This window comes from Gadus macrocephalus, chromosome 15 (genome assembly GCF_031168955.1).
Source record: "Gadus macrocephalus chromosome 15, ASM3116895v1".
In the NCBI taxonomy this organism is placed as follows: Eukaryota; Metazoa; Chordata; class Actinopteri; order Gadiformes; family Gadidae; genus Gadus; species Gadus macrocephalus.
The window spans coordinates 12,791,762-12,806,967 of NC_082396.1; the positions used below are offsets into that span (position 1 = coordinate 12,791,762).

Sequence of the window (15,206 nt, forward strand, 5' to 3'; positions counted from 1 at the left end):
ACATGTTAAAGCATTGCAAATAAAGTGTGTTATTAGATGATTAACAATAGGGCATATGAGAGAGGTGAGTGGCTGTTCATTGTTGTTGTTTCCACTTGATGGGAACCGTGCAATAGCTCATAAGCCTACTTGTGATTGCAGAGCAAGAAAATTAAAGCATTGACAAACTGAAAAACCATTGAAAACAACAGTAAAAAAAAAAAAAAAGAAGCATTATATTCAGGCTACAAAACATGTTTAATCATTATGTCATGAAATAACATACATTAACTAGGTGACGCATTCCGTCCCATCTCACCTGTACGGCTCGGTAAAAGCAGGATTATTGTATTGTATACATTTTTAGATGCAGCCTCATCTCGTCGCTCATTGGCAACGTGTGACGCCTATCAGGCAGAGCCGGCTCCAAAGGCTTTCCCTATCCGTATGTGCTGTCGGAAGTGCGCAGTCGTTCCTCTCTCTCCATTGGATCAGGCCCTTGCCACTCTGTTTCCGGCATGCAAGCCACGGAATGCCCATGTGTATGTCTCTCCCATTCCTCTGTACTGTGCTCAGCGACCGTCGTCATACGGGCAGCCTGGAGCAGGGTCGGCCACGGGAGGAGAGAGGACTGCCATGATGAAGAATAAGCGCTCGCTGCTGAGGAAGACATCTAGCCTTTAGATGAGTTTATTCATTTGTATCTCATCGAACCGTGCAGCATTCGGAATGACACTCACAGCGATCTGCGTATTTTTTGGTTTCACCCGACGCTGTGGACCGCAAGGGGGATATGTGCCTGACTTGTCTTGATAGCCATTTTTTGCAGACAAAGAGCGCTGTTGAGTAAGGCTTTCTGAGAGACGTACGGGTAAGCAGAACACGCAGCACACTGACACGTTTTTTCTAGCGTATATTCGTTTATTGTTCGTGATGTCGTAGTGGAGAGTGGCTTGTTAAAAGCGACTCGATACGTGTAGATTATTTTACAAGCTAACCCGCTAGCCGACTGCATCCCATTGGAAGAGGTAGCTAACGGCTAGCTAGCTGGACAACTCGCTAACCACCGGGATACTTTTCCCGTTAGGATACCCCTCAAACACCCAGCCCGACATCGTTTTAATTTCCTCTTATACATATACATATTCACAATATAACCGCACTTGAAGATGATCCGTACATGTATGTAATGGAATAACTATAGATTTAAATGTGTGGTTGGAGTATCTGCTGATAAAGTGTCAGATGTGTACCGGGAGAAGAGCGGCCTCCACATAGCCGAGGCCTTATGTACGCTGCCGAACGGACAAGTTTGATACTAGCGGCTTCCGTTTTATCAGGGTCCAGATTAACGCACCGGCCCATGGTAGCCGCTCTCCCCATACTGTAGTGGCATAAGGTGTCACTGGCCAATTGGGATAGGAATTGGTCTGCTGATTCGAAGAAAAATAACTAGTTTGACTCTCATAAAATTTGCGTTGTACTCCAAATGAACTATTTCTGCCTGTGTTTTATGGTACTTCATCTTGTAAATACTAATTCCTCTTTTTAAACCCTTGATTAGTGTGTGGTTGTCCCCATTAACTCAGATTAGATGATCAATTCTAAAGAAAGGTCCATATTGAAGAAATACGTAATATTTAAAATGTATTTTGGACAGTGCAAAGAGGGGTTAATTCCCTAATCTGGTGTGGAGTCCAGGCCTCTCCTAGTTCAGAAACATCCCATGAGAATGGGTGTGTGACTGTTGAAACACTGCAGTAGCCTATTTTTCTTTTTTAAATATTTTTTATCAAGACATGGCTTTAAATACTCTGAAGACTGTAGTCGCATGATTTCTGGTGAAATCCACCAAAACTGGGGGCAATGATTTCAAATGACATACACATTACTCAGATTTGTCTGCTACACTAATATCACTACAAACTCCATAATATTACAAATATATACATATATTATTTTAGTGGCAAGGCAGATACTTTCAGTGTCAGGCACCACCTCTATTCCTGTAATCTTCTGTGTGAAGAAAATTGTTGCTTGGCCCACACTCCCGAAATATGCACTGTTATGGAGAAAAGTATAACTTGACTAAGACTTTATGTCATGATGGTAGTTCTTGTCAGCAAGCATCGTAACCTGTAGTGACCAATAGCATTCAACACGACTCAGTCCCAAGTATGTATGTGGTGTGTCTGTGTGCTGCTTAGTTTCTTTCAATAATGACAGTACTTCTGAGGCAAAACCGCTACATTTAGTTTGCTGGTAAATATACCGTTTTTTCAACAAATCAAATTATTTTTTCCTTTTTAAAGTACATATTTATGAGCTGGAGTGAAACAATAATGGAATAAAATATTATATACCCTTCCATTAGTTATGTAGAAAAGTGAAGCAAGTGAAGTCTGATTCTAACGAAATAGGGCAACCTAATTTGATGCTCTGGCCATGACAGTGGCTAAAATGACTATCTAACCCTAACTTATCAGTGAGCATTCTTCACTAATTCCATGCACTAGTTCTAGGGAATTTTGCCAACTAATTTGATTGAAAGGATGACTTATCCTCACTGCAGACAAGTGAAGTAAATATGGCACCCCCTGTTCTGTCCACCGGACCCCACGGGAATAGTCTATTCAGCTCACCACACTTTTTTCCAGTCTCATTGCTTTACCATTACAAGATTGGTTGTTTGGATTTGAGCCAGTTAGAGGAGGCTTAAAAGCCTTAAATAATATGCATACCTTTTTGTGACATCCATCAGTACTGACTTGGCTAACAATATTTGAACCAGTGCAGCAGAGGAGACCTGCACAACGCATCTGGGGTCAATGCGACAGACGCCTTACACATGGATGGATTAATGGCAACCGGCGCTGATGATTCCCCAACCTGTGCCTTGAAAGTGTAGACGGCAAAGTGAACACAGCTAGGTGGAAGCAGCATAGACAGTAGCTACATTCAAATGTATTAGTTGAGTTAAATCTTAGTTGAGCTGATTTTTCAATATGCAATTGATCAAGTTTTGTTTTTAATGCCAAACAAAATACGAGTACGCAATAATAGATGCATACAACACTGCGTTGTATCGCTATTTCACAAATCAATACTAATGAAATGTGCATTTTGTTGTGCTTTGTTTATTTCTGCAGTGATTAGCACGCAGTAGGCTAAAACACTAGCCCGCATGGAAAACCTGAGCATTCTTCCAAAGATGGAGCTGATTTGCCTCACAATTCCAGTTCCTCCTGGACGAATGACAGAAGGCTGCGAACCTCGTGCAACACAATCAGCCACCAGCCAAATGTTGGTAAATCTAGTTTGTGGCCGGTTAGGATTGTACGTACCCAGCCATATTGGCAAGTGAGTGGCTATTGTAGGGTTATTTATTTAAACTTTCCATCTACTTTCTAACTGGGGCCTCCTTTTTAAATCTTCTTTTGATTGAATATATCGGTGAATTAAATCTTTGAAATTAATATAATGTGAAAGCCATACGCAGAGATATCTGTAAATTGGGGCTGGCCTGTTTTACAAAGAATCAGACAAATTGTTTAATCCAACTATATCATTGTTTGTCTAGAAGGGGAGTATGCTTGGTTAGTATTAGCTTTCCGTTAGCCTCTTCCATCGACTTACAGAGTGGCCTACCTCCTGTTCATATGAGGGGAACACTCGTTTAATTACTTTCCAATATGTCAGGCACAACCAGATTGTAGTTTGCCTACAAACACGGATAGTGCAGCACTTTTTTTGGCGCTATGATCATTAGGGTAGATGTGATGTGCTGCTGACGGGTTACCCTCCATTCAACCCAAATGTCACCTCCACTACCCAGCCAGACGTCGCTGATGATATGATTGTTCCAGCAGTGCATCAGATGTAGCCTAATAATCACAGCGCCACGCAGTTTGTAAACAAACAACAATCTTGTGTTGTTTCTGGCACTAGTTTTGAGTAAGAAACTTTTCAGAATCCATTGGAAAGTAATTAAAAGTGCATTCCCCTCACAAAAACCGTGATAGTGACAAACCGCCTTTTGGTTCCCATTCACATGGTAACAGACTTTGAAGTGACTGAAAGGGCTTTCTTTCTGACATGGGAGGGATCTCTAAAACCCTAGATGAGTCTAATATTAAACTAAGACGATGTAAACTACAATACAGTTATAATAGGTATTTGTTAAACACTGGTTTAAATGTTATCTTCAGTGACATCAAAATCCTCATTTTAGAATGTAACACACATGCAAGCGTGCTTCCCCTGAGTGACCTTTAAAAAAGGGAAATGGTTGGTATGTTAAACAGATTTTCATGCATTTCATTTATTTAGTTCAAAGGGCAGTTCAACGTCACAAAAGATTCAAATATTTTTCTTTTGAAAATGTTGTTGAACCATCATGGGTTTTAAGTTACGTGTAAAACGGCCACAAAGTGAAACATGGTCATTCCTTTTCCGAGCCACCTATTGGAAGCTGTGATTAATGCTATGTCAATGTCATGAATAATACTTTACAGGCAGAACAATATAAATTGAAAGAATGGGATATGTTATTAGGTTGTGTTGTAATTTTGAGTGAATGTAGGGAGACTGTTGTGAGCCATAACGGGGTTATATAGACTAATCCGTGCCAATCAGAAAATCCCCATTGCAGCAGATACACGTAATAGAAGCCATGCCAGCCACAGCCAGTTCACCACGCTCCTCCAGACTGAGTGCTGTGCCACACGTGGGCCTCCCGAATTGCAGACAAAACCACAGCGACTCGAGTCATGTCGCATCTGGTGATATAGCCCAGCATCGGCCAGGTTGACAAAGACCATACTTTGTCCTCCTAGCAACGGTGTCTGTGACTACGGCTGTTGGTCAAGGTGGATGCGCTCCACAGTGTCTTGAATGGGTCTAATGATGACATGCCTTGTGACCCAACACGGGTGCACATCGAGTCAGCGGCTATGACAAATCTGTTAAGAGGCTGTGCCTAATATCATCAGTAAGATTAGTAATGGGCTTGTCATGGGATGGGGGGTGCGCGGCTCCTTGTTCTCCTCCTGTCCGCCCACCAGAACGTCCCTGCTGCTGCTGACCTGGCGAATTCCTATTTGAAATGCATCATGGGACGAAGTTTTTTCATTGAGAGTGGATCTATAGCCATGGAGCGATGCTGAGTTAAGAGAGTAGGATTAACAATGGAACGGTTAACTTCTACTTAAAGTAATTTATGTCAGAAAAGTGTATGGTTTCAACTAGGGCTGTAACGATGCACAAACTCACGATTCGGTTTGTATCACGATTTTTGACCCACGGTTCGATACATCCCACGATTTTTTTAAATTTAAAAAGCATTTTATTCAAACAACACTTATATACCAATTAACTTAATGTAACATTTAATAACAAATAATTTGGAACACTGAACAGATTTGAACAGGGAGAACAGAAAGAATACTATTGAAGTATAGCTAAATTAATAAAGAAATAACCAAAGATTGCAGTTGGAGGATGCTTTTTGCTGGTAGGCAAAAACCCTGAACTGTTTGGTTGGTTTAGTCAAATATCCTTATTAGCGCTTCTTATTAGGCTATGTAGCTTAAATAATGACATAATCAGGCCGTATAGAATGCAACATGTTTAATAGCCTAACTTTCAATAGATGGGGAAAAACATGAACGTCTAACATGAACGTCGCAATAACGGGGCATAGTGTTACGAGTAGCATATATGTGTGTGCGCGAGAATGGCAGTATGTGTGTGCGTGACGTCAGCGAGTGAGTGGAAGAGCGAGGAGAGCGAGCGGTAGCGCGTTTAGTGAAGAAGCGAACGAGTCTGGTAGAATAAAGTACGCCTCCTGTCAATAATGGGTTGGTCGCTTCATTCCGACCTATAAGCAGACAAACTGTCAGTCAAATCACATAAAACAATAGAGACAGGATCACACAGGCAATTTTTTTCGCGCTTGGCCCACTCTGGATAAATGTCGTTCATATAGCATATGAGGACTTTGACGGCTGTGGAGAAATGCAATCCTCCGTAGCCACGGAGAGCTGTCATCACAGAGAGGGCATCTCAACGCATACTTACGGCATCGATAGGAGGGGGCGCTGTCGGCAGACTATTATTTAGACAAATTATTAGCAAATTTCGATCGGACAATTTGACCGAAGAGTTAGAAAGGGCATATCGCGCTTCTGCCTTCCCACACCGCGAGACAGGTTCGTGGCTTCGAGTGTCGCGATTTCGGTTTCGATACGCGTATCGTTACAGCCGTAGTTTCAACTCACGGCACTGGTAAATCGCAGCATTATTTCTATTAAGTCATGTGTGTGCATGTCCATAGTCCCTATGGGACTGCAACGATCAGTTAATTATAGTATACGATGGATACTGATTATCTGGCTGCAGCCTAAAGGATCTTTGTTGTTTAAGTATCCGGCCTAGCTCCACCGTATCCTCCCTTCACGTCGATCTCCATTCAGGGTCTAAACGGTTATTTCAATGAAGAGAAAAAAAGGGGTTGGGATTAGATGAACGATTGAGCTGAGGAAAACTTGCCGGAGCAGAGGGAGTCAAATATTATTTTCCTCCCATTTGGCCTGGCGCATGGTTTGAATTATGCCACTCAAAATATATACATGCAAGTACTTTGTTTTGTAATATGCCAACGTCACCCAGGGCCAGGTCCACGCAGCCACGTGTGACACGGCGGCAGTAAATACTGAAAACACTGACAAATGGCCCATCACTTACATAGCCACTGCGTGCGTCTTGTGTGCACATGTGTGTGTTTGAAACGTTTTGTCTTTGCTGGGGTAGTGTGGGAGCGGGTGAGTTGGTCAGGTCTAGACTGGCTCTGTATTACAGTACATACCAGCATATCAGCTGGGAGCAGCGCCCTGCGTTCATTTATAGCCGTGGCCTTGTGTCGCTGCACGTCTGCCTGGCAACTCCCAGCGCTCTGCTGTTCCAGCTCCTCAAGCCGAGCCACCGCTCAGACACTTTGGCCCCGTTAAGACGTGCTGCACGTCTAATTACTACATGCATGGCATTCTGGTGTGTGTGTGTGTGTGTGTGTGTGTGTGTGTTGGCTCATCAACTGACTTGCCGGTTTTCTTTTTTTTTCCTCTTCCATGACTTGCAGGTCCTGAGGGGCTCCTATTGATGGACGCGGTGGGCAAGATGTGGAGCAACCTGCGAAGCAAATGCCACACCCTGTTCCACAGCGACGGCTCCGGTGCGGCCTGCGACGGCGTCGAGGCGGACGCCGTCCACTGCGTGGTGGACCTCTGCCCCGGAGGCGGTCCGGGGGAGCCCCAGGCTTCCGCGGCCCCCAGCCCGTCCAGGAGCATCCTCCCGCTCCCCCTGGTCACCGCCGGGCGGAGACACCACCACAACTGTGTGTCCGACGTGCCCCAGTTCGTGGAGATCACCGTCGACAAGGACACGGAGGACGTGCGCGGCGGCGGCGCGACGGGGGTCCCCATGGCCCGTCGAGACTCCTACTCCCGACACGCTCCGTGGGGGGGCAAGAAAAAACACTCGTGCTCCACCAAGACACAGAGCTCCCTGGAGGCGGACCGGCGGTCGGCCAGGTCGCGGGGCGGCGGGGTGCGGCGCGACCGGCGCTACGGCGTCAGCTCCATCCAGGAGGTCGGGGACTGTGCGCTGGGGGGGCGGAGCCTCAGCGCCCGCTCGCTGCGGCAGCGGCTCAGCGACACGGTGGGCCTCTGCCTGCCGCTCCCGGCCCGCCGCCGCCACCCGTCCAAAGCCCCCGTCGTGTCCAAGCGCAAGATCCACCTGACGGAGCTCATGCTGGAGACCTGCCCCTTCCCGCCCGGCTCGGACCTGGCCCACAAGTGGCACCTCATCAAGCAGCACACGGCGCCCGTCAGCCCGCATTCCTCCAGCGCCCTGCTGGACGCCTTCGACCCGGCCCACCCCTCCCCCGAGGACGAGGAGGAGCGTCTGCGCGAGCGCCGCCGGCAGAGCATCGAGGAGGGCGTGGACCCGCCGCCCAACGCCCAGATCCACACGCTGGAGGCCTCGCCGTCGGGCTCCTCCCTCTATAAACTGGGACCAAAGATGGCGCCTGGCGTCGGAGAGGGCTCGGGGGAGGGGGTGGCGGGGCCCTCGGGGGCCTGCGGGCCGGTGCCGGCCACGGCCATGGCCTCGGCCCAGGACTGTGACTCTGAGGAGGACTCGACCACCCTGTGTCTGCAGGCCCGCAGGCCCAAGCAGAGACACGGCTCCGGGGAAGGCCGGCAGCAGCAGCAGCTGCAGCCGGGGCCCTGGAAGGTCCACACCCAGATCGACTATATCCACTGTCTGGTGCCGGACCTGCTGCAGATCACGTCGTTGCCCTGCTACTGGGGCGTGATGGACCGCTACCAGGCTGAGGCGCTGCTGGACGGCCGGCCCGAGGGCACCTTCCTGCTGCGGGACTCCGCCCAAGAAGACTACCTCTTCTCCGTCAGCTTCCGCCGCTACAACCGCTCGCTGCACGCCCGCATCGAGCAGTGGAACCACAACTTCAGCTTTGACGCCCACGACCCGTGCGTGTTCCACTCGTCCACCGTGACGGGCCTGCTGGAGCACTACAAGGACCCCAGCGCCTGCATGTTCTTTGAGCCGCTGCTGACGGCGCCGCTCCACCGGACCTTCCCCTTCAGCCTGCAGCACCTGGCCCGCGCCGCCATCTGCCGCCGGAGCACGTACGACGGCATCGGCGGGCTGCCGCTGCCCCCGGCGCTGCAGGACTTCCTCAAGGAGTACCATTACAAACAGAAGGTGCGCGTGCGCTGGCTGGAGCGGGAGCCGCCCCTCAAGCTCAAGTAGCGCCGCGGGGCACGCACGCACGCGCACGCACGCTGGGAGGAAGTACAAAACTCTTTGAACAGATCCCCCCCCCCACCCCCCCGTCAGCCAATCAGGAGTGGCGGCACAGCCGCCCTCCGCTGAAATGGCAGTGGATGAACGGAGTCTAGGTGAAAACAAGCTATACAAGATTCATTCTAATCTTTATTTTAGTTATTAACATCACAGAGTAAAAATGACACATGATTATATTCAGTATAACGCTGTCTGGCAAGCGTGTTTTTTGTTGAACAGGTTATTTTGACTGGGAGGGAGGCCGCAAATATCAGCACTTTGTATTTTTCTCTGGTTAGTTTATTTTAATTTTGTCTGCCTGATTTCCCCCATCGTCCGCCTGCCTGTAGACCTACCTGCCTGCATGCAAGCCCACATTCTCGTCGGCTCCCCACATGGTTAGCCTCGTTGTACAGATCACTTTGTGCTTTCCTTTCCATTCCCCCCCCCCCTTGCTTCTACCATGTTCTTGGTCTGGACGGGACGGTGTGTCGGTTGGAGAACGCCGTCCAGTGGTGCACTTCACAAAAAAAAACTGCAGTCCGAGTGTAGATCTGTGCACTTTGCATATGTATTTGTACTGTGCCTCTCCGCTCTCTCCTTGGTACACGGTGGTATCCTCCAAGCCAGGGATTTTCTTCTGAGGTTCGGTGGCCAGCACAGAGCACTAACATTACAGTAGAGCAGCAGTTATTGGGGGGGGGACAATGCGACAAAGTAGTTCATTCCATAGGAACAACAACTTTGACTCGATCAGCAACTAGGAAAACAAAACACTGGCTACAGGCACTTTAACTCTTTGCTGGGGGTTGGGCGATGTTAACCGAGTCAAACATCACTTTACAACAATAACTGACGCCACAAGGCCATGTGATGGTTTGTAAATGGGCTATTCTACAATATGGGTTGTGAACATGGAATGGGTGTCGGTGTGTCCCTAATATTTTTCTATTGCTTTCTAGCACTATGGTTTAAGCATTGGCTAAATGTTTAGTACCATAGTAAGAAAATGTATATAGCATGACCAGCTACAACATATTTTTACTGGAAATATACCATAAGACCAAGAACATCTGAGCAATGTTCAAATATCTGAATAATCCATCCATGTGTCGCCCAGCTCTGTGCTTACAGTTGTGTACTCGCACATGCACACAATCAATAATCCCCTCCAGAGATATTGTTCACCAGTCCTACCACATTGTGGACTTCTGCTCTAGCCAGAGGCAAGAGTCAAATGTTACTTCAAACGGGACTGTGTGTTGAAAAATGCACTTCTCCCGCTTCCAACGCTCATATCTCTGTATGGAGTCACTCTGGTGCTACAAAAAGGCTTCTGGTGGTGCGTTCCCCCTTTTTTAAAACATGGAAACCAATCTTGTGTAGGCAAAATGTAGACCCTCATATGGATTATCTTGTAATGTTACAGACAGATTGCTACTTAAATGCATAGAGCCGTTTAATGATTCAGTGGCTTTCATATTAACACTTAAAACGTGTCTCACTTTAAAGAGCCCTTAAATGATAGTGAAGCCCATTAGTGGAAACTGGCATCCCTCTTATCTGGGACTTTATTACTGATTTTTATTTATTTTGTATAATTTCTATTTTTTTGTCGATTGTTTTGAAAAGTTTAAGAAATTTACAGATTGTAGTTGAGTTGCATCGTGCGAGCATTGACTCAACCCTCGTTTCCCCTCACATCTGGCCATGATTTTCACCCTGTATGCTGATCAGAACCCCATTGAGACAAACGGACTCAAGGCCCGCTCAGCCCATTCATCCGCTCGCTGTGCTTTTGTTAGTTGTGCTACACCAGAGGGAACAAGTACCAACCTAACCCCTGTGCCTTGAGAACTGAGCGCAGTTGCGCTGCGTCCAGCTGTGTGTTAGTCCAGAGCTGGGGCAGGACATGCTCCACCGAGCCCCAACTAGATGGTAGAGCGTGTGTGTTGGTGGGAGGAGGGTGCTAGCTCTGAGCTCATCATTTTATCTATGGTGCACACTTTTTTATATATATATATATATATATATATATATATATATATATATATATATATATATATATATATATATATATATATATATATATATATATATATATATATATATATATATATATATATATATATGGAACAACAATAATTAAGTGGTGCTATGTTTTTTTGTTTTTGTTTTTGAAGCTTAGGAGATTTTTATGTCAAGGTTTGACATTGTATTCCAACCATTTTTCTCTGTCGTTCAACTGCACATTTCTACTATTGAGTTCAAGGTGATACCAGGAGAGGGCAAATTGGTCTTCTTCAGTGGACGGGCTACCAATAATAAATGGAATCAGTGAGCAACTAATTAAACCATCAGTACATTTATTCCCCTTTCAGATCGAGCATTTAAATATGAGGTCGAGCTAAGATGCACTCACCACTTTCTGAACGGTACAGGTGGTACAGGCCACCACACACTGAACCTACATTGCCCCGCCCCCCGGCCTTCCAGCGGAGTCCGCACAGCACACGGCAACAATGCCATTTTCCTGAACTTCCACCTGTCTGGTAGTGCTTCGAGTAAAGCACTACCAGTCACCCTCCTAACCCACAGCCCCACCCAGCCCTCCCTGGCAGAGTCCCACCCACCCACACCCGCCAGTGCTAATCGCAGGCTAAATTTACCTCTGGGCGATCTAAATTTACCAGGTGCTAAAAAGGCCACTCTGTGTTGCGTAATAGGTGCTGACTGAGTCTTTGGTAAAGGAGAAGGGACTAAATTTTTTTCTGCCCCGTACCTCTCCCTACTCCTCCTGTTCGCGTTCCTCCACGCCATAATCACATTATACCTGTGGTGACGATGGGGTGCGGAGCTGGTTGTTTTTGCACCAAAACTGAATGGCATATAGGCTTACCATAGAAGAAATGAGCGCAAGAGGGAGAGCGAGAAAGAGAGAGAGAGAGAGGGTCTTCAGAGCTGGACTGAGGCCTGGCTTACAGTAGTTCTCAGCGTTAGTTGAAGTAAATGGCACTTTAAATGGATTGTTTTTGCATCGGGTATGGTTGCTTGAGGTGGAGTAAGGAGGTGTACTACGTGAGCCAGGTGGAGTCTCGGATGAGAGACGTCGGTCTCTTGATGAGTTAGTGGGGTGACGTGAAGCGACGCTGATGACCTTGTCAGATGTCAGATGTTATTTATCCGTGAGCGTGTGTGTCTGAACGGACAGAGCCACATGATGATGATGAGGAGGAGGAAGGGGTGTTTTGATGGACAGCCTGTTTAGTGATAGATCCGCTGGATCCTGGTCGTCAAGGCCCCTCTCCTCCGGCCCAGGGGGCAGGTGTTGAGTCGGCCCCCCTCTGGCCTCTTTTCCCCATGGGAAACAACGTACGCGTACCACGTGTGTGTGATGTAGCACCATTTCTAGTGTGAATAATGTTTTTTGTCTGGCGGAGGGATTTATTTTTATTTTGCATACATTTTTTGTTTGCACCCTTGAACAAGTGTCATCGAAAAGAGTATCGCACACATCCTCATGCATCAGTTAGGAGTGTATGTGTGTGTGTGTAAGTGTGTGTGTGTGTGTACATGGATCACGTAACGCCAGCACCGCCTCTCAATGTGACTCAACCCACCACCACCACCACCACCACCTGAGAAACTGTTGAAACTGACACCCTTCAACCACTCCCCACTATGGGAAAGACAAAGGATGGGTGTTTACATTTATGATCTATGTTCTTGTGCGGGGGGGGGGGGTAGTTTGCAATTTAACTATTTTAAACTTGTGTTGTTAGAACCACACTTATTTTAGCTGCACTATGAGCGCCTCGCTGGTGGCAGGGTCTGGGCGGGGCGGGAGTCTCGTAAACTCCCCCTATTTTCCTCCTCCCTCCCCCACTATGACTCACGGTTTCAGCTGCTCGGAGGACAGAAAAAAAAACGAGACTAATTATTTTAAAGACAAATTTTATTCTTTCCCATATATATATTTCTTTTGGAAAGCTGGGATAAGTGCTATATGCAAACATTAAAATAATGTGATGTATGACTTAAAAGGTAAAATAAAATATTATTTTTCATTATTACTTCTCCCTAATATGCAATGGAGTGGACTCTTGACAAAATGGTTGCAATCCTCTGTCACTTTAAAATGCTGTATGTGCACATTGGTTGCTGTGTGGATGCGGGTGTTGAGGCGACGGCAAAGATGGCAACCAACTAACGGTTGTCATTCTCCAGCGCCTCACTTGTGTTCCCGGGCCGCCTTATTCCTTATTTGTTCTGACCAATCAGGAAGGACCCTCGTGAACCCCTCCCACCCGACCCACCCACCCTCACCACCACCCCCTCCAATGGGGGCAGCAGCCCCACCTCCACGGGCCAACCGAACACTCTTGTCAGATGAATATCACTGTTCCATTTTGCTTCTCTCTCTCTATCCCTGACTCCTTCCTTCCTCTTACTTTGCTTTTCTTTAGCCCTGTTTCTACCGTTTCCTCCTGCTGACCACGAGGGTTTGGAGAGTGTAAATTACGTTATCATGTTCACGTTTCACCGTTTATGTTCTGTATCTCTGTGCTTCATCCACCACCACCTCCCCCTCCACTTCAAAAAAAGTAGAAGCAAAATCACTTTTTGGTTTCCCCGGAGTATAACCTGTTCATTTTAAAGAGCCGTATGATGGGACACTTGTAGCTGTCACTATTGGTGCTTGGCTTACGCTTCATTGTCTTAATATTCCAAATAAAACTTTAAGTGTATTCCAGTGTGGTCAGTGTTTTAATGTTTCAACATGACTAGGGAGCCTTTGCGGCCCTTAAAATCAATATGTGAAACTGATTTAGTGATTATCATATATTATATGCTTTTAGTGTATTTTATTTCAGCAAGTTTGTTTTGTTTCCAATACTTGTAGATGTTGCCCTGCTGTGTGCTACTGATCCTGTGGCTGGTTTCAGGTTTTCTCTTTTAATCCAAGGTCTGCATCGCAGACACACCGATCCATCATCGTGCTCCCAGGCTGCAGAGCTCTGCAGTGACTCGCCTGTTTCTCCAAGGCCCCTTTTCCCTCGGTTGGCTGAAGTCAGATGCTGGCTGGAATGAAACGGTTGAATATTTGTTCATTTGACATGATGTATTAATAGCACTCGGGGTTATCAGTTTCAAATGTGCTTCTCAATGCTTATAAATTATTTAGGTCCTTCCTGGTGGGGAGTGTGTGCAGGGGTGGAGAGCTAGTATAATTTGGGCAGGACGGGGCTGTTGGAGAAAAGGGACATTGCACAGCAGATTAACTTTAAACCCACAAAATACTACTTTGTTACCCGTCGTAAACCCCAAAACACCCTAGTCTTTACCAGGGACCCGGGGCTCTGAATGCCAACCCCATGCCGGCAAGACTTGAACTCCCTTTACTGTAGGGTTTGAAATCCAGAGCTTTATTGTTTTGGAAGTTCTTGACGACGGATCAATCCCACAAGGTTTGATCCCGCTGTGGTGTTCCTTCCTGAGAGTCCTCATCCAGTCCCGTCTGTGGGTCTCCAGAGTGTGATTTGGAATCGGCGGTTGGCACAGCAAGCCTCCATAAATAGTTATGTTATTGGGAGGCCTTTTGACTGCGCGTCAATGGTGAGCACCATCATTCAAGCTGTCTAGATGTATTGGTCAGTGGTGCGTAAACCTCTCCCCCTCCACACACAATTGCAGTAGGAGCTTTTCAAGGAGTTTATTTGAACTGAACCCCACTGGATCCACACCAGTCCTCCCATCCCATGTATCCCATTGTCATGGGATGTCTCTCAGTTGAAGAGTTCCAGGCAGATAATATATAGGGTGGACCTCGGCGCAACCGAACAGACCGCAATGGATGTCGTTCAACTGCTGTGCTCGAAGAAACTGTTTTTGTTGCCTGTTCTATTTCCCAAAATACCATATCGATGTCACTAAGAATTATCCCCATCGTTGGTTCCTCTGTCTTCCACAAAGTTTATGTGAGCAGCATGTTTACCATGGGAGTTATCGTGGCACTTCAATGCCATGCCATCCCCTCATAGAAAGGTCAATCAAAGCTTTCCATGATTTGTTTGGCCAAAAGGCCTCAATAAATCACCCCAATGAGCTTAGAATATTCCAATGTGCGTGTTTGAAATTCAAAGTCGATTTATGAATCGAATTAGGCAGAAGCTGTTATCTAAGTTTTCTTTTGTCTCATGAAGTCATTTTCCACGAGTATGTAACACTAAAAGGCACCCAGTGCAACTTTCGAGGCTTAAAAATAAACATTCAATTTCTAGTCTTTTTCACACGTAGTAAGTTTCAATAACTCCATACCATTACATACCGACATTTAAGCAGCAAAGATGAGACGTCGTTGTGTG

The 15,206-nt window shown here is 46.6% G+C and overlaps 1 protein-coding gene across 3 annotated transcripts; it reads left to right on the forward strand.

Annotated features, from left to right (window-relative positions):
* The first annotated feature begins 421 nt into the window (after positions 1-421).
* On the forward strand, positions 422-13,589 carry socs5b (suppressor of cytokine signaling 5b). 3 transcript variants are annotated; one of them, XM_060072570.1, is made up of 3 exons: positions 422-850; positions 3,129-3,339; positions 7,115-13,589. In XM_060072570.1, the coding sequence occupies exon 3, from the start codon at positions 7,135-7,137 to the stop codon at positions 8,806-8,808; it is 1,674 nt and encodes a 557-aa protein (XP_059928553.1). In that variant the 5' UTR covers positions 422-850; positions 3,129-3,339; positions 7,115-7,134; the 3' UTR covers positions 8,809-13,589. The 3 variants fall into 3 exon arrangements, with proteins under 3 accessions (XP_059928553.1, XP_059928554.1, XP_059928552.1); XM_060072571.1 differs by having other exon boundaries at positions 3,129-3,282; XM_060072569.1 differs by lacking the exon at positions 3,129-3,339 and having other exon boundaries at positions 428-850.
* Positions 13,590-15,206: the final 1,617 nt, after the last annotated feature.